Source organism: Sporobolomyces koalae, assembly GCF_050403365.1.
Source record: "Sporobolomyces koalae JCM15063 DNA, S_koalae_JCM15063T_v1_ctg41, whole genome shotgun sequence".
In the NCBI taxonomy this organism is placed as follows: domain Eukaryota; kingdom Fungi; phylum Basidiomycota; class Microbotryomycetes; order Sporidiobolales; family Sporidiobolaceae; genus Sporobolomyces; species Sporobolomyces koalae.
In genome coordinates, this window is record NW_027481730.1 from 22,627 (window position 1) to 47,087 (window position 24,461).

The window sequence follows — 24,461 nt, forward strand, 5'->3', positions numbered from 1 at the left end:
CGACTCGGGAAAGGAACCATTCTCGTGAGATTCTTGGAGATCCAAAAAAAAAAGGTTTCTATCCGAACCTGTTTTAGACTTTTGGATCGCAACTGGCGCAACAGGGTCCGAGACATCAAACTAGCAGGGCAATGCTTGATTGTTTCGAGTCTAAAATCAGGCATAGCGTATGAGAAGAGAGAGAGAGAGACAGAGGAAAGCAGACAGAAAAGATTCAGAATGGGACGACACCGTTTGAACAGAAAGAAAAGGTTCTCTTTCTTCACAGTGACAGACAAACGAAACAAAAAGGGGCGTGTAAACAGATGAGAAAGAGAGCCATTGTAGAGAGAGAAAGAGAGAGAATGAAGTAGTGATGAGTTTTTTCTATTTCTAAAATATCAGGGCAAAGGGGGAGGCGGAAAGGGCCTAAATTTCCGAGAGGAGAAGAAGCAGCTGTCAAGAACCGCTGCTCCTTTTTTTGTGTTTCCCATAACCCTTTCCTCCGTTCTTATCCTTCTTCCCGAAATTCCCGAGATCTTGAGTCGTCAGGTTTCTTGGTGTAGGTAGGTAGAGGTACAATGTAAAGAGCTCGAGGCGATCGGGACGAAATACTTGAACTGATGTAGAATCCTTGAAGTTCTTTTTTTGGGTTTTTTTTCTTCTTGAAATTGTGGACATAGGTTGAAAGGTTGATGATACAGGTGGAATCGAAGAAAAAAGGTTTCTCGACCAGAAGGGGGTTCGAAGTATGATCCCGAGTGTGTGATTGTCGAGTGTTCGATCACACAAAGTCAAGACCAGGTTGTTGTTGATCAAGACAACAACTGTTTCTCCAAGAAAAAATCCAAAATAATCAGTCTTTTGTCTTGCGAAAGAGAAAGAAAGAAAGGTTGAGAAAGAGAGAGGGAAATGGGGACTGACAGCCAAACTCGAGTTTTCCAAATCCGGAACAATTCACGAACGAGTTCTCGGAAATCGACTCGTTGATCCGCCGTGTAGTAGAATGTCAACTTGCGTCGATCCCATTGCCATTCCGCATCAAGAATCTCCATCGGTAGACCTAATAATGATGCCCAACATCAGGTTTTCTTTTTCTCTAAAGAATGGTACGAGAGGTGTAGAAAGAGTGGGTTGTTTGTTTTACCTTTTTGAGCAACTTTACCTCGAACGAGTTGTAGAGCTTTGACTTCGTCTTGAGCTTTCGCCAACAAGGCATGAGTATCGGCAGGTCCAGCTTTGGCATAGATTCGTTTCGGTTGACATTCTTTCGTCATCCTCGCCAGTTGTGCAGGTCCTGTTGTTGTACCACCACCACCACCACCACCACCACCGGAAGAATTCGAATGGTGATGGTGAGAGGTTGATAGAGGGGCGTTTGGACCGAATCCCATGGCCGACATGGAAGCAGGGTTTGCCAATTGTCCCAAAGCGAGTTCAACCATATGTTGTTGAAACTTGTGAACTTCGTCAATCGAGCATTTCTTCAAATACTTGCCTACATCTCTTCCTCGATCCGCTTCGACAATGACGAGGTCACCTTCTTCGAGTTGGAGAGACGAGTCTTGACAGAAGAACAAGTCTTTGCGACCGGCTTTGAATCCGACGATACAGAGGGGTGCATCGGGAGGGATCGCGTGAAGAGGAACTCCACGACCTAGACTCATGTCGCCTTGAGATTGAGTCGTTGTCGCAACTGTACCACCAGTAGAAGGTGGTGGTCCTCCTCCTCCTCCTCCTCCTCCTCCAGGTTGTTGAGAAGAGAGAGGTGGAGGTGGAGTCGCAAAGTAACTCGCAGGAGGTGCATTCATCATGTGAGGATGCATGGCAGGTGGAGGAGGAGGAGGCGGTGGCGGAGTGGGCGATGGGTACGGTGAGGCCGCAAAAGGCGAGAACGTCGAACCGAGGGTCGGGGGAGGTCCCGCACGATGCTGCTGTCCCTGCTGTTGCAATTGAGCCTGATATGGGTGTTGTTGGTGGTGTTGCGGGGCAAGGGGAGGTCCTCGTTGATTGCCATTGTTGGGATTGTAGTACCCTTGCTGCAGAGTTGGCATACCTCCGAATCGTGGTTGCGGCGGATAAGGAGTTTGTTGTTGTTGCTGGGGAGGAGGTCGAGTTGGCATGTTGCCAAAGAAATCAAATCGAGACGCTCCATTGCCAGGAGTAGCCGTCGCGATCGCATTCGTCGTGGTCGGAGGTAAAGGTGAAGGAGCTTGGAAAAACCTCGATGCAACTGAGCTCGGAGGCAAATGACTGATCCCGGTCGTGGTTGTCGTTGAACCTGTTGCTGGTGTCGGGGTCGGAGCGACGAACGAGGGTGTAAAGGGTTCTGCGGTAGCTCGAGGAGATCCTGGTGGATTCGGCATTCCATGAGATGCGAACGAAGGTGAAGCGGGAGTTTTGAGTTCGGCTACTCCCTTGGTGATGGTCGTCGTCGTAGAAGGAGGAGGAGGCGATCGAGAGGTATCGAACCTGCGACTACGAACAGGAGGGAAATCGACTGGCATGGAACCGACATGTAGAGCAGAAGCTGAGGTCGACAGGCTACGTTGTTGTTTCGCATGTGCGTCGAGACTGAGGTGTAACGAGTTGAGGTCGGCCGCGAGGTCGTCATCATCGATCGCGGAAGTCCCAAACCCTCCCATCCTCAATCCGCTCGAGGTACTCGAAAGCGTGTCGAACCCTCCTCCTCCTCCACCAGTAGTAGTTGAACCTCTCGAAACCTGTTCATGAACCTCTTGTGGCAAATGGAATCCATGAGACGTGGTCGTAGCTCTTCCACTAAACGGACCTTCGAAAGCAGCAAACGAATGTCGACGAGAAGTCGCACCACTTTTGGTCGGAGGTGCAAAAGATGCTTCATCTTCCTCGTCCTGTTCCCGCAACACTCGTTCCCTAGTTGCTCCCCAGGCCGAATCACTCCGTTTCCTCCCACTTCCGACCGCTCCCAAACTGTAATCTCTTCTCGCTTTGTACACTCCTCCAGGTCCAAACCCGGTAGGGATCCCCCACGTCGAATCTGCGTTCGTACCCAACGACGAACTCGAGAGGTCCGTTGCGGTCCCATCTTCGGGTGCACCCGCAAGACGTGATCCATCCCGAGTGAACGGGCTCAACCCAGAAGGAGTGGTCGTGACGGACGAGTTGCTCAAATCTCTCGTCGTGGTACTGAGGTTTGGACTCAATCCCCACGTGTCTCCTGCTCGAGATCGAGTACGACCTTCGCGATCACGTTCGAAATCTTCCCATCCGGTGCTGAACGATTGGGACAAGAACGCTCCTGGTTTCGACGACGACGGAACGGGTGGTGGAGCCGCGGCGAGAGATGACGAAGGTCTCGCAAAAGGTGAGTACCCAGTCCCAATCGCTCTCGACGAAGGAGATGAACTGAGATCTCGAGCGCCGTTCGTGAACGAAGAGAACGATGGAGATCCGACGGCCGAAGTCGTCGGGAGGGAAGCCGAGAACGGGTTTGAAGGGGCTCCTCCAGTCGAGGTCGGGTTCGAAGGTCTCCACCCATGTTGGTCTGCCGCGTACGACTGCGAGAGTCCACTGCCACTGCCAGGTGCGCCATACGACATGGCTGGGTTCGGTGAAGGGGTCCGATTCGCGAGGTACGGGGGCAGGTCAAACGTCGGCGCGGACGACTGCGATCTCGCTCGATTCAAGATGGGAGGTCGAGTCGGTGCGCTAAAGTACGAGGGAGTTTCGGCGGGTGGAGCGGAAGTGAAACTCGACGAGGGGTGGACCGAGGTTGAAGTGAACGCGCGCGAGTCGACGGTCGACGAGGTCGAGGTGGACGGCGCGTGCGAGTACGACGTCGAGGATCGAAAGTGTGGTCGGGGTCGACCCGAGAAGATCTCGGCGAGGAGAGGCTGGGTCGCCGACGCACTCGACGACGAACCGGTGGGTACGGGGGCAGGAGACGTCGTGGTGCCGCGAGGTGCCGAGAACGGAGACGAGTCGGCTGTAGGGGAGAGAGAGTCAGCTTTGGAGAGGAGAGTGGGGGCGATTCCTCGTTCCCCGATGAGAAGGACAGGTACTGACGAGACAGCGCGCGGGACGAGTGGTCCGAAGAGTGAGTGCGATACGAGTGCGAGTCGTATGCTCCAAACGAGGCGGATCGGACGACGGAGGGAGGACGTTGCGCGACGAGGGATTGGCCACGCGGGTCGGCGGATGATTCGAGTGCTCGCTCGGATGAGCTCGGTTCGAACGCGATGCTCGGCAGGCGTGCGGGCGAGTGGTTCGCGAGGTGAACGGGTGACGAGCGAGGCGACGACGAAGCCGGACTCGGTTCGAATCGAGTGCTTGAAGGGTGGGACGGCGCAGTCGAGTGCGGGTGCTGCTGCGATGAGAACCCGACGAGCGAGAGGTGAGTGAGCGCGCCAGGGAGAGCGAGATGGTTGAGCAGAGTGGGGAGCGAATGCGCTGCGTTTGATCAGACCCGCTTCCCCCCCATCTTTCCCCCCGCCTCTTTCAACTGGAGAGAAATCCGGTCGAGTTACTCACCCTAGACCAGATAGACGCGTTCGTCGTCGAGAACGATCCAGAGTCTTGCTGCAAGCGACAACGGCGGTGCGGGCGGTGAAAGCGGCAATTGCAATTGCAATTTCCGTCAGCTCTTTGGTCACTTTTTGGAGACTCTATACTCGCACAGTCACTCACCGTGGTCATGCAAGTCTCTCACGAGCTTCGAATTGAACCTCGCTTGACGAACCGTAGGCGTAACGAGGCGAGACGAGAACGAAGAAACCGGGTGCGAATGAGCAGGCGCGGGGAGACTGCAACGGGGGGCCACTTATTACCTCCACCTTGAAAAAGGAAGGAAAAAAATGTCGAGAGTCATGATGGGTTACAGTTACCGTGATTGTATTGGCACACACGGTATACAACAATTGGAAAAATGGAGTGTCTGTCGGCACCGGGATGCCGCGGAGAGGGGGATCAAGCGAAAATTTGCGAATAGCAAAAAGGTATAGGAAAAGGGTCCAACCGGTCAGTGTTTTTACGATGCGAGTTGGTCCCAGAACCCAAGAGTTGCATTGTTGAGCGCACGATCCTCGACTGCAATGTCCAATGCGGTTGCGATGAAATCGTACACTTGAACGTTTGAGAATCCCGGCACGACTCGCGTCGACTTGACGAGCGATTCGGTCAAAGGTCCACTCGAGACAAACACTGAACGCATCGAAGCATCTGTCGAGTCGTACCCATTTGTACTAAGGGAGAGAGAGACAGTATGTGTGTCAGTGTTTCTAGAACGGCTCTTCTCGAAACAGAAAGGAAACAAAAGTCTTGTCTTACGCTGTCGAATCGAGTTTGTGTCGATGTGCATCGTAGTGAGTTCGAGTCGTGATCGTCCACCCTTCCTGTGCAACGACCCATACTGGAGCAACGAGCTGTTCAAGAAGACAGCTGAATCTTCTGTCTCGGCTCACAAGAATCCTGAGGGAAGCACTCACTTGGTTGTCGACATCCGAAAAGTTCCACAGTTGCGAAACCTCTCGTCTCGAGTACGCTTTGTATCCGGAATGACCGTCGTTTGAATCGGCGACCAGTTTCGCCAACAACGAGTCTGGATCGTCCGTTCTCAGACCGACGATAGCAGGTGATCCTGTATTTGAGACACGGAGGTTCCGTTCGTCAATTCGTTATGCTCTTTCTCTTTTTGGGTCGAGCTGCAGGAAAAACGTACCTCCTTCCCATTCTTGACGAGGAATCGCTTGATCACCGAGAATCTCGTCGAGAAAGACAATGTGATCCTGATCGACATCTATGAGTTCACCGTCCGAGTCAGCAAAGAGGACAAAGTGAGCCTGAAGGAAGAAAGAGGTTCTCTCTCCCTCTCTCTCTCTCTTTGCGGGTTGTTTCTGGGTCTCACCTTTCATACCCGTATCTCCAACGACGACAAGTTCGACCTGACCCTCGACCGATCTCTCCCTCAACCCATTCCTCAATCCTCCCAAAAACTCGTGGTCGATCTTTTCCAACCCTTTGCGTTGTTTCGATTTCCCTCCTCCTCCTGCAATTGCACATTCGAGTTCGTCCAACCCAACCAAGATCAATCTCGGACGTTGTTCGTATCCCAAATCGAGGAACGACAAGACTTTGTCAAGTTTGCGCGTCGTGCGGACGGGTGACATTGTTGGAGGGTACCAGTACGTCGGTCTCGAAATTCGACCTCGTCCAAGTCGAGGAGGTACGAACGGGACTGCGTACGTTGCAACTTTGAGTGCCGATCTCAACGCAGTTTGGTAAATCTTTCCATGTGCAGTCCGACCAGATTCAGTTTTTCTTTCCTTTTCGCTAAAATTAGAGGGTTTTTCTTGGGCAGAGAATTCTTACAGGTTCTCCATGGTACCAATCAGGATCCCAAACGGACGATGAAGGCATTGACCCTTCTTCAGGACGAGACGCATCAAACGTTCGTTTGGTCTCGAACGAATGAAACTTGTTTGATACTATGCCGTGGGACGAAGGATTCAATCCAGTTCTAAGAAGACCATCGGGTTCGGGAGGAAGGATGGAGTCAGTTCCAAAATTGGGAGTAAATCGCCCTCTTTTGAGGCCGCTTCGATACAGGGGTTCTTTCTCACAGGATGGACCAGACGTTGGGAGCCGAGAGAGTAGGTGCGACCGGTTCGAGGTATTCAGCCCGCTATGATTCGTTTCCCACTAGATCAGCAAGGGGCTAGGCTGTCAAATGTCTGGTGAATTGACGAAAGCTCACCATTCCATGCTTTGCGAGATCTACGAGCTCGGGAGTTGATTCGTTCGACAGCAATTCCGAGCTTTTCGAGACAGAGACGTCGCAAGGGGGATCAGTTTTCAGTCAAAAGCCTCCGAGAGAGAGCGCTCAGTGATATCGTACCTCATGCCTTGAACAATGACGAGAATGACCGTCTTGTCCCACCAATGAGTTCCATTCGAGAACCTGCCTGCTTGAGAATTCAATTTGCCTTCGAGCGAGTTTGCACCTGCATCTCCTCCTGCCCATTCAGGAACCCTGCCGGATTCGTCCCACGAGTGACCGATCGAGGCGAACGGGACGTCGGCGAACGTGGCGTCTTTTGGAAGTGGGTTCGCACTGAGGTGTCCGACTCGAGGATCGTACAATCCAATCTCGAGCGGGAAACCCGAATAGTATTCGGTACTGTCGTGAGACACTCCTGGTACAGAGGACGACTCCCTACGAGGGTGGAAGAATGCGAACAGGGCGACGAGGATCGAGAGCGACAACAAGGACAACACGAGCGTCCGAGGTCGCACCTGCGAGAGGCACGTGTTGCAAGATCAGTTTTGTACGTTGGCGTGAAAGCAAGAGACTCACGGGCAAGCGGTCAGTCCACGCACGGGTAGACTGCGCGCGAATCATCTCATCTGCGTCTTCGTCGCGTTCGTCGCGTTCTGTATCGAGTTCGTCGTGTGCGAGCAATCGCTTCTCATCTCGTGCCTCGTCCGAGTCAGTGCCAGAATCGGCGAGAGCCGCTGGGGAAGCGTGAGCGAGCGAGGAGGCGGTGGAGCTCGAGCGCGCGTCCGAGGCGTAGGGCGCAAAGCCGACGGTCGAGTGCGACGGGAGCTGAGTGTATTGCGACATGTCGGCTCACAGTCTCATCAGAAGCCGAGTGGTCGATAAGAGATGGGCAGCTGTACGCGCCGCGACGACATTTTCATGATCTAATTCCTAGTTTGTAATTTTGATATAAATAACCAATCGAGTGCTCTTTTCGTCTCTCGGTAGCTGCGTCACACTCGCACTCTGTTGCCTTTGATGCGACGAGTTGCCTTGCTGGGTCAACGGTGCTGCTGAGTGACCGCGCTGAATAAGGTCCGGATTACGAGGTCTTCGGCCGACGTCTCGGCATCTCCGCCGCAGCGTCCGGTGCACGCATATATTTTCGAACACCGCCCGACACTCCAACTCGACTCGCGCTCTCTCTCTCCCATCCGTCCCTACCATTCGACAACCGACGCTCTATCCTCAACATCGTTAATTACAGCAAGGATGTCTTCTAACAATACCGCCGCTCCGCTCAAGAACGTCGTCATCGTCGGACTGGGTCTGTCCGGCACTCACGCGTTCGAGTCGCTCTCGAAAGCCCTTCCTCCGACCCATCGCATCGTCGCAGTCTCTCCCATCCCGGGCTACTGGCCGATCGCCGCTCTGCGTGCTTCTGTCGTACCGGTTGCGTCCCCTCCTCTCTCACTTTGGGTTTCCAAACTCTTTCCGCATGCTGAGACTGCTTTGGTTTTTTACAGGGATTCGAACACAACACGATTGCTCCACTTGATCATTTGCTTCCGGCGGGATCGAGACATCGAATCTTGCAAGGTTACTCGGTTTCAAGACTCGCAGACAACTCGATCGTGCTCGACAAGCCTCATGACGAGTTTGGTTCCGAAATCTCATTCGACTACCTCGTCCTCGCTACCGTAAGGACGACAGAAAATTCACCAAGTCCTTGATCTCGTCCTGTGTTGACTGGGATTGCTCGGTGAACTACAGGGATCAAGTTATCCATTCCCGTGTCGTGTTCCCAACGATTCCACCGAAACATCAATCGTCGAGCAATTCAAACACCTCCAAACCGCGATCGCCGAATCGAAATCGATCCTCGTTCTAGGAGGAGGTCCAGTCGGGATCGAGTTTGCCGGTGAAGTGGCCGAGTATTACCGTACCTCGTCGGGAGATAAGAAGAAGGAAATCACCCTCGTTCACAGTGGCGAGAGGTTGATTCAAGACGAAGGGTTCAAACCCAAGTTTGGACACTCGCTTCAGAAACAACTCGAAGGATTGGGAGTTCGAGTCGTGTTGAACGAGAAACTTCAAGTCGGGGAACGCAAGACGGGCAAACTGCAAGGTCAAGATCAAGTGTTCCACTATGTCAATGGTCAAACCGTCAAAGGTGAGAAAGCCAGCCTCTTTCTTTTGGCAAGGGTTTTCGCTGGCCATTCCGACTGAAACAAACTCGATGGGTTGGTTTGGGGTGCCTTTAGCCGATTTCTTGTTTGTCGCGTTCGGAAACAGTCCCAACACTTCGTTCCTACCCTCGACTCTGCTCGATCCCAAGACACATCGAGTCTTGGTCAAATCGACGTTTGAAACCGAATCGAACCCCCGCATCTACGCGATTGGAGACATCTCGTCCACTGACGAACCGAAGTTGTACGCGAACGCGAAGAACCATGGTGCGGTCGTCAGTCAAAACATTGTCGATTCGATCGAACGTGAACAGAAAGGAGGATCGTCAACTGGTACTACTCGAGCGAAGAAAGAGTACAGTCCTGGTCAACCCCTCATGGTCGTCAGTGTTGGTTCGAAAGGTGGTGCCGGTCAATTGTTTGGTTGGATCGTCGGAGTAAGCTCTTGTCCCAATTCTTTCTTTTCTCCTCGTTGTCCCGAGTGATCATCTAACGTCGAAGTTTTTGAAAATGTGTTTAGGCATGGCCCGTCAGTTTCATCAAATCCAAGAGTCTGTTTGTCCCCGGGTTCAAGCAATTGTACCAAGTCAAGTGATCGTATCATAGCTCGTCTTTTTCTGCTCTCTCTCTTCTCCAACTTGACGATGTCTCTCTATTCAACAACCATCACTCTTATATACACCTAATCTGATTTATAGCTAGACGTTTTCGTATACATTTTTGTCCCTCACGCAGCCTCGATTTAATAACCATATCAGTTCCTCTCTCTCTCTTTCTTTCTCTCCTTCTGGAGGATGAAATTGTTCGAGTGTTATATTGTCGAGAGACAAGTCAAAAGGATAGTCGAGGGAACAGAGCTCATTCATCTTCGGATTCAGGTTTGAACGTGGCGACTCCCATCGCGGCATGATACAAAGCTGTTTGATAACCCTGTTTTTTGCAAGAAGAACACAGGAACCAAAATTCAGCTCTTCCCCTAGTTTTTTTGTGTGAGGGATTTCAGGAGCAGAAAGGAAAGAGAGATTAGACTTTACGGCAGTGTACCAACTCCACAGAGCGCTTTCCAACAGGTTCTCTCGAGTTTCAGGTTCGAGTCGAGGTTCTTGACCGGTGAGACGAGTGATTGGCGGTGGGGAAGGAAAACTGGATGGCAATCGAGGTGGTTGAGGTTTTTGAGGTGGAGCGGGGTGAGACGATACAGGAGGGTTCGTTCGTTTCGGTTCGGTCGGAACGGAGTCAACTACTCGAATCGGTGCAGTCGGTACGAGGTGAGGTGGGAGTTCTTTCGGGTTCGACGCGAGATCGAGATTCGGGTTGAAATTTGGAGATGCGGGCGCGTACATTGGACTACGAGATCGTTCCTCCTCCTCCTCCTCTTCTCCTATGTCTGAACGAGGTGGTTGATTCGTGGATGACGAAGAGAGTTTCGCCGCTTTCCTAGCCTTCTTTTGAGATCCCGTCAACCGTTTGCGTTTCTTGGGTTGACCTGGTTCGAACGTTTCTGGCAGCTTTGTTGAGTATGCAGCTGCGATCACGGTTGCAGCCGATGGTGCATCTGATGCTGGATCGGGCAGTTTCGAGGTTGAAGCGACTGGAGTCGGGTCCGGCAACGTCGAGGAAGGACCGTACCATCTGTCCAAGGAAACCATTCGGCGGTAGATTGAATACTCAGCGACATGGAGAGAGAAGAAAGGACAAGTCGTACAGAGGAGCTTTCGCTTGTCGTTGTGACAAAGGACGGGGCGCATCTCGCGGAGGCAAGAACCGACCTGGGTGAGCTGCCTGGTCATGTCCCCGCGCTTTTCGTCAGCCAAATTTTCCGCTTGGGACGCTCTCGAGTTCATCCAAAGGAGCTCACTTTGAGCTCAAAGAGGGCTTCTTCCCAACAGTTGACGAGTGCGAGAGGGTCGAGGTACGCCTCGAGCGCGACATCCGATACGGATCCGCGCTGACTCTCTCGCTTCTTTGTCGAAGCAGACCGAGACCATGTGATCGTCACTCCTGGACCGTACTCGTCCTCATCTGCGTGCTCCTCTTCGTCTCCTTCTTGGTCGTCTTGGTCGATCGTAGCCGGCGCTTCAGAACCATAGTGGTAGTCTTCGTCGTCGTCGTAGTCGTCGTAGGCTTCGTACACAGGAGCAGCAGTCATCCTCTGCCCTACGCCGGATGAGCGGCTGGATTGGGAGGTCGGAACGGCACAAAGAACGTTGATCGAACGCGCGAACTCTCTGTTCTCGCTCTCTTCTCACCTTTGTCACCCGTTGTACAACCGCATTCGCCTTGGGGCTCATCAGTAGGTAACGACCCAAGAGAAGTGTCCAAGAATGGACACGACCAGTCATTTGACCTGTCATGTTAACGATCGCAAGTTGGTTCCCCCGCTCGGGAGTGTGCATCCTTTCTCCTGTTCGCTCGATTATGACACGAATAGCGCATGTACTGCAACTGACACGACATCGCGGCCGTCGACCAAGACCGTCTTGAAAACATTCGCGTGGAATCACGCGCGGATGCGGTCGCGAGCATTAAAACATCCTCTGAGAAGACGCGTATCTACAGGGCCGAGTTGCACTACAGTCTGTGAAGTATCTTACAGCGAACATGTCGATCGAGCGACAGTCTACAAGCCCTGGGCAGCTGGGCAACCTCGAAGAAAAGGTCCCGGATGGAAGCGCGGGTAGCGTCTCGACTATTTTCGAAAATTCTGTTGATCGCCTGTGCTTGTACGGTATTCTGTAGTGAATATCGCAAGGCCATGTAAACAGCGAGTGACTGTTTTCCATAGAGCTCGGCCCTGGGTGGGGCGGAGGGGAAAAAATCGTCACGACGGCACGAGAGCCCTCGGCGAGTCGGCCTAGGAGTAGCGAGAGCTTTTCCTATGCCTGCAAGACGATCGCGGATGCACCCAGTGACGGATGACGCCGCGGAGCGAGGTGCCCCCGTTTCGCTCTGTGCATTCGAAACTTTTGCCTTACAATTTGCAGACTTCTCTCCCCACCGATTTCCCACCCGACGGCCCTCACGCTCTCGCCCGGGCTCCGCTCTGATGGTGCGCTCGGAACCGACCTCTGCCGACTTTGACCCGGCGCGACCGTTCGTGTGCTCGGTGAGTTCGACTGTCCACAACGAGCAGAGGCAAGCGAGCCTCTGCATCGCAAAGCAGGGCGATCAAAGCAAAAAACTTGCCCAGGCTGACCCGTCGCACCTGCAGGAATGTTCGAGTCGGTACACCCGTCAAGTGAGTCCCTGTCAATCGATTGAGCCAGTCCAGATGCGCGTGCGAGCTGGTGGGGAGCGAGGAGAGGAGCAAACGAGGGTGCCGGGAGGTGCCCCTCCCTCCGCTCGTTCGGTTCAGGCTGACCCTCTCGCGTGTGCACTCTCCTGCAGGAACACTTGGACCGTCACATCACAGGTTCGTCCTCCCCGTTCCTCCTCTCCTTCGGACCGAGTCGATCCTCGCCGCTAAACTTGCCGTCACTCTCATCCCCACCTCTTCTTCCCTTTCCCCCACTCCCTAATGTTTTTTTTTCTTTCCTCTTTTCTTCGTCGTCTTTGGGCTTTCTCGATCGGCTTGTGTACGCTTCGTGACCGCTACCCACAGCGAAACACCGAGCAGCAAAAGACCATATTTGCGACACGTGCGGGAAAGGGTTCGCACGCAAAGACATCCTCAAGCGTCACCAACAAGGGCATGAGAAGCAAGCTGCTTTGGCAGCCGAAGCCGCAAGGGCCGAAGCGAGCGGCACCGAGAGCGTCACGAGCGTGAAAGGCAAGAAGCGAGCGATCGCTCATGACCTCCAAATGGATGACGGCAATGGTCCTGTCAAGGCGCCAAGGGTTGGCCGAGCCTGTGCTAGGTGTCGTTCAAGCAAGTGAGTCGCGCACTCCCCCTCTCCCTACCGTTTACTTTTTCTTTTTTCTTGACCAGAAAAGCCCTGACACCGGTTCTTGCGGATGTTCAAGGCTGAGATGTGACGGAGAACTCCCGTGCGCGCGGTGCCAAAAAGCTGGAGTCGATTGCACGTTCGACCGCCCTTCGAAAGCTGCTGCTGGGCGTGCCACTTCACTCGCCATGTCGGACGACAGTCCAGGAGGCTCATCCGGTTCACAAGGAGACTCGGACGATCGCATCCCCGACTATGATGATGACTTTGGACTGCCGATCCTTCCGACTCCCCCAACCACGTTCGAAGGCTGGCGTCCACCGTCGAACGGTGCATTCCCGGCGTTGCCGCAGACGTACGGCCTGCCGCCGCGGCCGACCGGCCCTCACCATGCCCTTCCTCCAAACAGTTTCCTCGCTGGTCCGGCACCAGGAACGAGCTACTATCCACCGACATCGAATCCGTACAACTACCGACCGCCTGGCGTAGCTTATAACAATCCGTCTATGTTCCCTTCCCTCAACCTGCCCCATCACGTAGCTTCCCCCCTCAACCCCTTTGCGCAACAGCAACAACAACACCAACAACAGCAGCAGCAACAACAGCACCAACCGACTCAACCGTCGACCGTAGCACCACACGCCCCTGCTCAGAACGCTCATTACGACGACAGCTCGTTCGGTCGACAGATTGGCGAGACATCGCACGACTTCCTCGACCTCATCTCGAGTGGAGCGAACGATGAAGCGATCGACTGGTCCGTATTGGGAGCTGGATTCAGTGGACAAGCTTCAAACAACTTCACACCTCGGGGTGCCTCTCCCGGAACCGCGAACGACTTGGGAGCGGGTCTGCTAGCGGCCGCGGCTGCAGCCGCTGCGAGTCAACCTCTGTCTGACATGCGGCACAATGGCACGACCGAAGCAGACCCGACTGCGCCTGCCGAAGCGTACGCGACCTCTGCAGACGAGGATGCAGCGGATCAACCTCTCGCAGCGCGCAAGAACCGACACCACCGCAATTCGATCGTCGAATCTGACAATGCCGCCGTTTCGCTCCTCCAACTCGCTTCGGCAAACCACACGCCCCGGGTCTCACCTGAACCCGAAAGTGCACCGTCGTCCTCTAATCACGATCACAAACCTGCCTCTTCTTCCCGCCTGCATCAATCCTACGTGAACCCTGCCGATCCGGACCTCGACATCGAGACACCCGAGACTGCTTCGGGCGAGGAGACTCCTCGACTATCTCACGCTGCCCCTCACACGCCTTCTGATCCTTGGCCACTCTCGTACCGACCGACCGAACCGACCGAGGATCCACTGCCATCTTCAGCTCGTGGAACCGGCTACGGCTCGAGAGCAACGTCGCCTCCTCCTCACCAATCGACTTCGTCATCGCTCGATCAAGTTCCGCACGTGTCTGAATCTACTCGGTACCGCATCCTGTTCAAGATCCGAGAACTCGGAGACCCTTCGTTGTCAGAACGTTACGTGCCTCGGCTTGAACTGCTCGAACTGTTTGTCCAGTTGTACTTTGACAAGTACCACTCGTTGTTCCCGCTGGTCCACAAACCGACGTGGGATCCCAACACGGCTCCGAGTTTCCTCGTGCTCGCGGTCGCGAGTGTCGGCGCGAGGTACGCGCACGAGCGAGTCGTAGGGGCGAGTATGCATGCTCATGCCTTGTTGGAATGCTCTCGTAAGATGATGCAAGTCATGGTCAGTACTACCTTCCTTATTGACACGATCTTGCCTCGCTTCCTGTCCTTTTCGAGCGCAAGGGAGACCCATCCTGACACAGCAAGACAATCGCATTGAACACAGGGAGATCTCGACAACACACTCATGAGGACGGTCGCTTGGCAACAAACGCTTCTGATCGTGTTGATGACGGGTATGATCAGTGGCAACAAACGAGACCTCGAACGAACTCAGAGTCAGCCTTTTGCCATTTTCATTCTGCTCCGTAATTCGGCTCGAGGATCGTGCAAATTCGCTCATTCCCTGATTCTCCTGTTACAGCATTCGCAAACATGCCAACAACTTTCGCTCGCCGACAAGGATGGCTCAACGTCTCGTCGAGTTCGGAGGAAGAATCGGCAGAGGCAGGATTGTCGATCGAGGAAAAGTGGAGAAAGTGGAGGGACCGCGAGGAAGTTCGAAGGCTCGGATTTGGCGCAATCGTGAGGTTGACTCGCGCACAGTGGAAGCGAAAGTAACTGCTGACACTGTATTTGGGTTTTCCCCCACAGATGGTGGACTGCATGGGTACAGCGTTGTGGAACACTGAAAATGCTGCGCTCTTTGCCGACGCCGCAGACACGCCACTTCCATGCTCAGATAGCCTCTGGGTGGGTCGACTCTTCACTTGTTAGCGCACCTCAGACAGAGCCAGCTCACGTTGTTCTCCTTCTAGAATGCCCCAACCGCCTTGCTTTGGCAACAATCCTATCGGCCCGCAACTTCGCCGCCTGTATCGCCATCAACTGCATTGGCGATTCAACGCGTTTGCTCGAACACGTCCTCAGACTCACTGATATCGCGAGCGTTATCCAAAAACGCGTTTGCCCTGTCAATCGTCTTGGCATCGATCCACGCCCTGGGCTGGACGCGCGATCATGCAAAATGGACAGAAAAGAGTCTCTTGAGCGGCTTCTCGCTCTTGAATGGAAAAGACTCGAAACCGGTAGAGGATCCGGAAGACGAATCAAGGACTGCACTGGCCCGAGGACTCGATTACTTTCAGGTACGTTCCGTATCACTCGCAGTCAATTATGACGAGCGCTGTTCTGATAGAGGAATCTCTCTTGACAGGACAACGTCTTGCTGCCGGCTTCAATGCTCGCCAGAGTTGACGAGCCGACCGTGACAGCCGAGAATGGCTCGATGGCGTTGATGCTTCATCTCGCTGCCCTGACCCATCGACTACCGCTCAGGATCCTCCAAGTATGTCGTTTACCATCCTGTCCAGTCTCTGCACCTCACTCACCGCTTCGTATGCCCTTTAGCCTCTTGCCCGCGTCTCGCCTTCAAGCGCGCCTGCCTCGGCCGCGGCCGATCTATCGAGCTGGTCCACTCGTCAGGGTGGTGCGGTCGCTCGCGAGACGCTGTACCATGCGGGCCAACTCTTCAGCTTGTCATGCTCATCCACCACGCATTCGACTTCCGGCACCGAAAGTCCTCTCGAGCCTTTCAGTCTGTTCTACGCGACCCTCGCTATCGTCGCTTGGATCAAGGAGAACAGTTCCGACGATTCGAATGCCTCGTCATCGTCCACATTGATCAAACCTGAACCGCAAACCGAATCGGAATCGGCAGGTGAACTCGCGCTCGATATCTTGCGAGATCGAACAGATCCGACACTCGTCGCGTTCTTTGCCTCTGCCTCGACCGGTGCCTCGACGGTCACTCCGGTGCTGTCGAACCTCGGTCGATTGACGGATCGTTCCACCGCACACAAAGTCTTGCGTCTTGCAGCAACTCGACTCGTTGGGTTGAAGTGCTGGAAAGTTGGGGAAAGTCTCGGCAAGACTCTCATGGAAGTCGTTACCAAGGAAGAAGCCGAACTTGCCACGAACGGTCAAGGAGGTCAAAGTACCGAACTCGACCTCGAACCGAAAGGCGAAAACAACATGTGATCGTCATGACTTGCGTTCGAGCACATAACGGTTTGCTCTGCTCTTTTTCTTGTCTTGCCGCTACGCCCGAACAAACCTAGATTAAACTTTTCACCGATTTTGAGAAAAGTCTTCTACCTCTCCTATCATTCTTCGACTTCAGCCCCCGGCGATCCACCTTTCACAGGATTCTCGCTTGTCCCCCCCAACCCCATCCCCTACATTGCCACTCTCTCTTCTTGTCTGATCCTGTTTTCTAACGATTCCTCCCTTGTCTCCCGTTCTCACTCCCAAACCTTGTTGTGTTCATTCCCCCCCTCTAGCTCATTTTCTCCTTCTTCTTCACGAAATTCCTATCATAGCGTTCTTTTTCGTTTTGCGAATGCTCACATTCCTAGATCTGATCGGACTAGCTTTGCTTCCAGTTGCCCAAACGGCGCGAAAGAGGCAGAGAGAGTTGAGAAAGGTACTACATTTTCTTGTTGTTTCTTCTGTTCGAGATGGTAAAGTAATAGACAAGGGGTTGCGAGTGGAGAGTGTAGAGTGGTGCAAAGGTAGTGAGAGGAACGACGATCCAAAGAATAGAGCATGGACAGTGTATACAATAGTGGATACTGGGGATGAGCAAAAAAGAGAAGGGAAAGAAGTCCCAAAAAAACACGATCGACAGTACCAGATAAAAGATGGCAAACGTTCATCGACTTCAACGAGTCCAATCTTGACCTCCTCCGATTCCTTCAAAATCGAAATCGAGTTCCATCACGAGTCCACGAGTTGGGGTCGCGGCACCTCCGTTCGAACGATGGAGGTGATTTGAACCAGCCGGGCATGGCACAGTCCACGGATTCGTGTCGTCGGGGTTTGGAGAACAAGTAGGAACAACGAGGTGAGACGAGTGGAGAGGTTTTGAAAGAGTTTCCGGAGGATTGATCAAAGGTCGAGGTACCGAGAGTCCGTTTGTAACGACCTGACTAAAAGATTCAGTACGAGGTGAAAGATCCGTGACGAGGAACGATTCGAAATCGAACGAAGGGGATTCTTCTGGGTATTCGAGTTTGAAGGCGGGTGTCTCTTCCGTATCGACATCCATCTTTTCCCATCCCGAGACAGTATCGAATTCGAGCAGGTGAACGTCATTGTCTTTCGCTTCGGCTCGGAAAACTTTGCGAGGGTCGAGTGCGGTCGTCAAGAGTCTATGTCGTTCTTCTCTTCGAAGGGCTTCGTGTTCGGCGTGCTCTTGCGAGATGAGCGCCGAGGCAAATGTCACTCCATCATCCGAAGATCCTTGTGACAACTTGACCGGAGACGAGGTCACGTTGGTCGATGTTGCACGATCGGAAGGTGGTGGCGGAGGAGGAGGAGCAGTAGCGGCCAGAGAAGAGGTTTGAGTAGGTCGGCTCGTAGTAGCAGAGGTGACGCGAGCGGCCGGAACCGGAGTCGGTACCGATGCGGCAGATGAAACTGCTGAAGATACTGCAGAGCTCGCAAGTCCCATTGCTTCCATCGCGAGTTTCGTACCCGTGATGGTTCGAATCGCATCGAGTAGCCGCAAACCGAGTCTTTTGTCATCGGCCGACCTCGCAGCGAGATCCGCATCGACATCGGGTTGGGTGACAGAGAGTTCGGGAGTTGGATGTCCTGAAGCTGGAGCCGAAGGCGGTTGAGGCGAAGGGGCAGCGGTAGTTGCTGGCGACACGACGATCGCAGGAGGTTCGTACGAATGCGGAAGCGGCAAGGGATCGGTCACGGTCGGAGGGAAGTGAGACCTGAAAGGTGAGGGTGGACTGAGATGACCATCTGTCTGAACTGCAGCGTTCAGAGTCCCGCACGCTTCCAGCTTGGATGAAAGGATTGGTGCGCTCGACGGACGCGTAGGGATGCTAGATTGACCGTCCTGGGTTGATGTCAAGCTAGATTTGAACAATCGAGCATCCGATTAGTACATCGGCTCTTCAAGGCAATCGTCGAACAATAGATGAAACTTACTCTTTCGAATCGATCGGATCCCAACTTGCAGACCGTTTCAAAGACCTTCGTGATCCATCATCTGAATCTGCATCGATCGCTTCTTCCTTGACGATCCCTTGCGAGATCCCTTTGAACTGGGCGTCTTCCTCTTCTCGCAATTTCTTCAACGCGAGTGCACGTCTCCTCCTCCTCTCGGGTCCTTCGATCCATTTCACTTTCTCCTTGCGCAAACTCTTGGGTGAGAATGCTGCTACATCGTCTTCGTCCCGTTCGACCGGTTCGGTCAAATTGCGTTCGAGTCCTGCCAACACGGGTTGAGGTTCATCAGGAGGAACGAGTAACCAATGTCGTACCCGTTCGTCCGTATCTCGTTCGAGTCGAGATTCTTCTTGAGCTTGCCAGTAACTCGATTCGAACAAGTCGTCCTGATCGACTTCGTCATCTCCCACACTGCTCATCCCAGAACAAGAACTCGCCGAACTGAGTCCGCTCAATCGACGTCTCCTCCTACGACCATTCTCGTCAATGTAGAACGGTTGTTCTCGTGAGGCAAACACCGTCTCGGCAGTCGGGAGTGATAGAGGGTGTGGGTGGTGATGCAGATGTCCTTCAGGAATTTTGCGTTTCCCTCCAGCTCCACGACGGTACCCTCCCCATCTCCCTTTCGTCGTCGGTTCGGGCACAGGTTCCCCTCCTTCGAATGCCGGAACGCCTTCGACCGAAAAGTCGTCGTATTGACTACTGACCTTCTTGGTCCGTTTTGGTCGAATTTCTCGCGCACCCACTCCTGGCGCATGTCCTCCAAATACATTCGAGGATGATGAGGAACCAAAGAACGGAGAAACTGCTCCGTATCCCGCCATGGCGGCATTGCCGATAAATCCAGTTTGAACCGAAGGGGAGGCGAGTGGGGTCGGGGCATGCGAGATCCGTCTGCCAGCACCTTTCCGAGCCCCACCTCGACCTTTTCTCGTCGAGGCAGTGACGGCGGGGGTAGCCGGAGGTGCAACGGTATACGGCGAGTATTCGTCGGTTGATGCTCCAGCATAAGGATGATCTGGAGTCGAATACGGGAGGGTCGAAGTTGACGCGGTCGGATCTGGCGCTCCAAAAGTGCCACGTTCGGTTCGAGGTCGTTTCGGAGGTTTGATCCTGATTTTGAGGATGCCCGAAGTGGGAGTCGCCGTGGAAGGACCGCCACTGGGTTGACCAGGAGTCACCGTCGCAAGCGGAGTGGCATCGATGTTGACATTCGAGTTGGCGAAAGCCGATGAAGGAGGAGGAGATTCCGAATCAGGAATCACAGTTTGACTATGTTCGTCTTGTTCAACTTTGATGATCGGGTCTGGTGTCGCACTGGCATGTCCGGCTGTAACGACAGCTTCACCCTTGTTGTTGCAACTGTTTGTCTTCTCGGCCCTTCTCGCTTCCTTTGCCAACCCTTTCCGTTTCCTGCGACATGAAGCACAGGTACATTGTCCCGTACAAACAGGACAAGGGAAAGAGGTTCCTTCGACAAAAGTTCTGCTCGGTAGCAAATCGAGATAACTGAAGACGAGCAAGAACGAATTTAGATTCCGCTTCGACAAATTTAGTAATTGATGAGAGAAATGAGAGACTGACAATTTCTCGATACAGTTCTTGCACCAGATGGTTCGGCAGTCGGGCAAGTTGGAACAGTTCATTCGAACTTCACCTTTCGTGAGACTCTTGTGTTGATGACACACTCGGTTCGTACTGACAGGTTTTGTCGACGTCGTCGAAACCTGTCCACTCGAAGTAGTCGAAATGGGAGTATCCTCTTTCGTACTGCTTAAAGGCGTGGTGACGACGGGCGCCGTGTCGGTTTCATCGGGTTTGGGTTTCTGATTTGAACGGGATTTCAAAGGTTTGGCATTCTTGCGTTTGTCGGTTTTGGATTTCTTCTTGCTCTTTTCTTCCGATGATTGGATTGCGCTCGTAGTCGCAGGCGCGTCAACTGCTGCGAGCGTGGACGCCGACACGTGCCCGTTGGGGTCGGGTGAGACCGAGTGGGACAGGTTTGAAGACGCGGGTGCGGAAGGAGAGAGAGGATGTGGAAGAGGGGAAGCAGCCGCGGTAGAATCGTGATCCTGTGGTGGCGCACACAATAAAGGTCAGGGAGATTTTCGTCAGGAGTGCCGGTCGAGAGAGAGAGAGAGAGAGAGAGCAATCCGAAACACGCACTCGTTCCCGTTTCGTGGTAGTCTTGATCAAGATGGTAAACTTGGGATCGTTCGCCAAAGCCCGTGTTGGTGCTTCCTCCAAAGTTGAAGCCGAGGTCGAGACTGGAGGCTTGGTTGGCGAAGTCGTGCGAGTGGTGGTGGCACCGCTCTCCTTCTGTGGAGACGATGGCCTGATCTTGTCGAGCACGTTCGAGCGAGCCTATTTTAGCAGCCAAGTCGAAAGTGCAAGAAACAAGCACGTGAAATAGGGGAGAAGAGAGGAGGGGGAGAAAAGGGTGAATGAATGCGGAGAAGTTTAGGTCAGCGTTTTCCTGAGGGTTGCGTGTTCGCGACTGCGGGCGTCGAGCCGAAGCACCCAGGCAAGGAAGAGGGGCTCACCATCTCGGTACTTCTCGCTCGAAAGCTCGGAAATCCTGTGGAACGGACAGACGAGCGGTAAGGGTGGCCGCGGTCAGTAGCGTTTCGATGATGAGCGAAATCGCCTCGGCGCGGGATCCGGACTAATCGCCAATCTCGCAAACCCGACGTCGACGACTCGAATGAATGGAGGTACCAAACTCACCCTTGGTACTCTACTGGTGGTGCTCGAGTCTGTGTGGAAGCGAGAGCGGGATCGACGAGTGCCGAGTCACGCAAATCTTCCAATCTTCCCCCTCAAACCCGTCGCAGCCCTCGATCTCGGTGGCCAGTGCCAGCTCTACCCCCGCTCTGATCTAGCGCAGGCTGATGCGCTACTGCTGCACGAGGTTCGAGTGCGGTGGGCTCCCGGTAGGACTGCGATCGATGGGTTGAATGAGCGCGTGGGTCGAGAGGCGGATTGCGGATTCTCGGGGGGGCGCTAGCGAAGTACCGAGGCGAGAACCGGTTCGGATAGACCGTGGAGGCGGACAAGAGTTGGTGGCTCGTGTGTTGCGAGTGGGTCGGGTGCAGTAGGCGGATGGCGCGGAACTTGGATCGGGCCGCGAGGGAGAGATTGACTTTGGCGCGGGAGTGCATACACGCAACCGCCTCTTTGCCATTTTTCTTGTTTTTCTTTCTATTTTTCTGTGACCCGAGCATCGAAGGCCGCTAGATATCCAATGCTCCAGTCAGTTGATCAGAGGTCGAAAGAGGAGGATTGAGTGAAAAGCCAAAAACTCGACGCACGACCGCGGATAATGAACCCGAGAGGGGAACCGAAAAGCAAGTTCCGATTGCGCGCGCGTGTGGGCATTCGTTGAAGCCCATTCACTCGTTCTCGAAGTTGATCTGTACTATCAAGAAAGGCGCGAAAGGAGCATGAGCACCGCATTCTCTGAGCGAGATTATCGGTTGACAGAGAGAGTCCCTGGGAAGCGGTTCTTGCCTGTAATACTTCTAGGCAGACGCGCGTCATTCTCACGAGTTTCGCGCGTCCGATGAACCGAACAAGGAGGAGGAGGAGGAACAAGGTAGAAAGAGAGAGAGAGTGAGAAAGCAGTCAGCTGCACCGCGTATAGATATCCTTTCCCTGCGATTGTTCTAGGTTCTGCTGACCCGATCGCAGGTAGTAAAATCAGATTGATCGTACCCATGCAATCATTGCTCACGCGCGCGGAGAAAAGGCTCGTCTATTACGCTGGGTGCGCACGACTCTCTGATGATCGACTCTTTTTCTCAACAGTACGCGTCGTCTCCCCTGACAGAACCAATTGAACAAAGCGAGAACAACGGACTGGGGTTCGAGAAGAGGGGAATCTGGAAACAGGATGTAGTGTATTGCGGAAAGAGGGGGAAAAAGGAAAGAGTGCAAACTTGATTCTGTAGCGCTTTTGCGACGAGAGAGAAGGAAGAGAGGGTCCATAGTGTTGACGAACGAAGGGTGGAGGGAGAAACAGACCCAGGGGAAGCAGTTGAGAGAGACAGGAAAGAGAGAGAGAGGAGGGAGTCTCTTCGCGCGGGGGTAGAAGATAGGGATATACGATAGAAGTCTTGTAGAGATCGAGGAAACAGTGAAGAGGGACGAAAGGAGAGTAAGAGAGGGGGAAGTAGAGGAGAATGGAAAGAGAGTGTAGAATAAAATGACCCAAAACGGAGAGAGGAGACAAACTAGCTGACAGACGAAAAGGATGACGCATATGAGTGGTGAAAGTCGATACCGAGAACCCGGAAAGAGGAAAAGAGGGAAAGAGAGAGAGGGAAGCATGCAAATGGAGTGAATTTTCTTTTTGAAGGGGAAACACGTCGAAAGAGCGACGATCAAGCGGGAGGAGCAGCACCCATCGCTTGTTGTTGTTGTTGGTCTGCATGTCAGTTAAAAGTCTACATCAGTCCACGACCTTTTGAAATGGATCGAACGAGCGTTCTTGCTTACAGGCAGCCCATTGCGCTCCGTACTGCGCTTGCCACGCAGCCATTGCGGCAGCGGGGTCTCCTCCTGCAGCAGGAGCAGGAGCCGGCGCGCCGTACTGGTGTTGCGGTTGAGGTGCACCGTACTAAAGCCATCGCGATCCTTCGTCAGTAACAAAAAACGTAGCATCTCGGAGAGAAACAGAATCAGAGTGAAAAGACATACAGATCCATAACCTTGACCAGGAGGTCCTCGGTCTCCACGATCTCCTCCTCCACCTCCTCCCTCGTTCCTGTCTTTGCCCCAACTACATTTGAGACCTCGTCCGTGCACCATCGTGTTGGTCAAGTTGACGATCGCGTTCGTCGCGTTCTCGTGAGAGTCCATCTTGATGAACGCGAATCCTCGTTCAGGTTGCATTCGGATCTCGACAATGTATCCGAATCCTTGGAAGAGCGGGATCAAATCGGCTTGGGTGACGAACGGGACCAAGTTGCCGACATAGATCGTCGTGTTGAACGCAGACGATTGCGCGACGACAGATTCGTACTGTCCCCGAAAAAAGTGTCAGGAGCGAGTAACAGGGGAACGGAGATAAATATCTTTACTCACGGAACCTCCTCCTCCTCCTCCACCACCCATGCTGCCCGACATGCCACTACCTGATCCTCCTGGGGGACCTGCAGCACCATTGTTCTTCTGGTTTGCCCAGTTACACCTGATTGCGCGTGCTCCCAAAAATTCTCCGTTCATCGCGGCGATCGCGGCTTCGGCATCGGTACGATCCCGGAAAGCCAAGAATCCATATCCCCTCGATTTGCCCGTGTTCATGTCCCACATGACTCGAGCGTCCGAGAGACTTCCAAACGGTTGGAACGCCTTGGTCAACACTTGGTCGTTGACTTCCGGGGACAAGTCTCCGACGAAAAGGTGGAAGTGGTTCGTCAAATCTTCCTTGGTCTGGTTCGTGTTTTGGTACGCCCAGTTGCACTTGATCTCCATGTCAAAGATTCGACGACCCGAGAGCGTTTGGAGTGCGGTTTCAGCAGATTGCATCTCGTGGTACTCGACAAATCTATCGAAAGTTTTCGTCACAACCTCGCACGTCAGATTGTGCTCAGAGTTCGGGGGCACTAAGGTATACAGAGAAACAGGAAGGGGTAACACTGACCCATAGTTTGAACCGCCGTGTTGAAAGTTGCGATCGGGAATGATCTTGACTCCAAGGACAGAACCTGTTTGCGCATATCAACATCAGCAAAGTGTTCTCTTTGATGGACAAACCTCGAGAGCGTAGACAAAAGGAGGAACGTACCGGCGACGGCAAAGATTTCCTGCAACATGTATTCGGTCACACGCGGTGACAGGTTGCCAACGTACAAGTGAGCACGTTTAGGAGGTTCACCGCCTGGTCCCAAGAGAGAGCTAGACGGCGAGGAAGAAACGAGATGAGTCACGAGGGCTAGGAAGCGAGCGTTTTGTGACGAATTTTCGACTCACGGTTGACCATAGGCGGCGGGGACTTGAGCTGGGAACTGATCCATGGGGTACGAGAGTGGCTTGAGTGAGGAGAA

At 53.6% G+C, this 24,461-nt stretch overlaps 6 protein-coding genes across 6 annotated transcripts; 2 read left to right on the forward strand and 4 right to left on the reverse strand.

Moving 5' to 3' along the window:
* Positions 1-763: 763 nt before the first annotated feature.
* Positions 764-7,579, reverse strand: JCM15063_001613 (uncharacterized protein; the record flags this gene model as incomplete). The annotated part of the gene is made up of 15 exons (XM_076680598.1): positions 764-806; positions 904-1,042; positions 1,127-3,946; positions 4,027-4,410; positions 4,648-4,763; positions 4,992-5,201; positions 5,287-5,381; positions 5,445-5,596; positions 5,678-5,755; positions 5,864-6,242; positions 6,328-6,475; positions 6,579-6,640; positions 6,713-6,773; positions 6,854-7,251; positions 7,313-7,579. The coding sequence occupies 15 exons, from the start codon at positions 7,577-7,579 to the stop codon at positions 764-766; spliced, it is 5,352 nt and encodes a 1,783-aa protein (XP_076532248.1).
* Positions 7,580-7,987: 408 nt separating this feature from the next.
* Positions 7,988-9,499, forward strand: JCM15063_001614 (NAD(P)/FAD-dependent oxidoreductase; the record flags this gene model as incomplete). Its single annotated transcript, XM_076680599.1, has 5 exons — positions 7,988-8,167; positions 8,242-8,415; positions 8,489-8,888; positions 8,980-9,341; positions 9,425-9,499. The coding sequence occupies 5 exons, from the start codon at positions 7,988-7,990 to the stop codon at positions 9,497-9,499; spliced, it is 1,191 nt and encodes a 396-aa protein (XP_076532249.1).
* A 263-nt stretch (positions 9,500-9,762) lies between these two features.
* Positions 9,763-11,053, reverse strand: JCM15063_001615 (uncharacterized protein; the record flags this gene model as incomplete). The annotated part of the gene is made up of 4 exons (XM_076680600.1): positions 9,763-9,834; positions 9,939-10,536; positions 10,610-10,686; positions 10,763-11,053. 4 exons carry the CDS (start codon positions 11,051-11,053, stop codon positions 9,763-9,765), a joined length of 1,038 nt encoding a protein of 345 aa, XP_076532250.1.
* An 897-nt stretch (positions 11,054-11,950) lies between these two features.
* On the forward strand, positions 11,951-16,428 carry JCM15063_001616 (uncharacterized protein; the record flags this gene model as incomplete). The annotated part of the gene is made up of 11 exons (XM_076680601.1): positions 11,951-12,010; positions 12,116-12,142; positions 12,292-12,316; positions 12,506-12,776; positions 12,868-14,509; positions 14,615-14,726; positions 14,813-14,973; positions 15,043-15,141; positions 15,207-15,536; positions 15,605-15,736; positions 15,799-16,428. The coding sequence occupies 11 exons, from the start codon at positions 11,951-11,953 to the stop codon at positions 16,426-16,428; spliced, it is 3,489 nt and encodes a 1,162-aa protein (XP_076532251.1).
* A 682-nt stretch (positions 16,429-17,110) lies between these two features.
* On the reverse strand, positions 17,111-20,960 carry JCM15063_001617 (uncharacterized protein; the record flags this gene model as incomplete). Its single annotated transcript, XM_076680602.1, has 5 exons — positions 17,111-18,317; positions 18,394-19,923; positions 19,999-20,486; positions 20,581-20,778; positions 20,958-20,960. The coding sequence occupies 5 exons, from the start codon at positions 20,958-20,960 to the stop codon at positions 17,111-17,113; spliced, it is 3,426 nt and encodes a 1,141-aa protein (XP_076532252.1).
* Positions 20,961-22,796: 1,836 nt separating this feature from the next.
* On the reverse strand, positions 22,797-24,431 carry JCM15063_001618 (RNA-binding protein; the record flags this gene model as incomplete). The annotated part of the gene is made up of 7 exons (XM_076680603.1): positions 22,797-22,840; positions 22,912-23,032; positions 23,113-23,436; positions 23,500-23,962; positions 24,059-24,122; positions 24,203-24,312; positions 24,388-24,431. 7 exons carry the CDS (start codon positions 24,429-24,431, stop codon positions 22,797-22,799), a joined length of 1,170 nt encoding a protein of 389 aa, XP_076532253.1.
* Between the last annotated feature and the right edge of the window lie 30 nt (positions 24,432-24,461).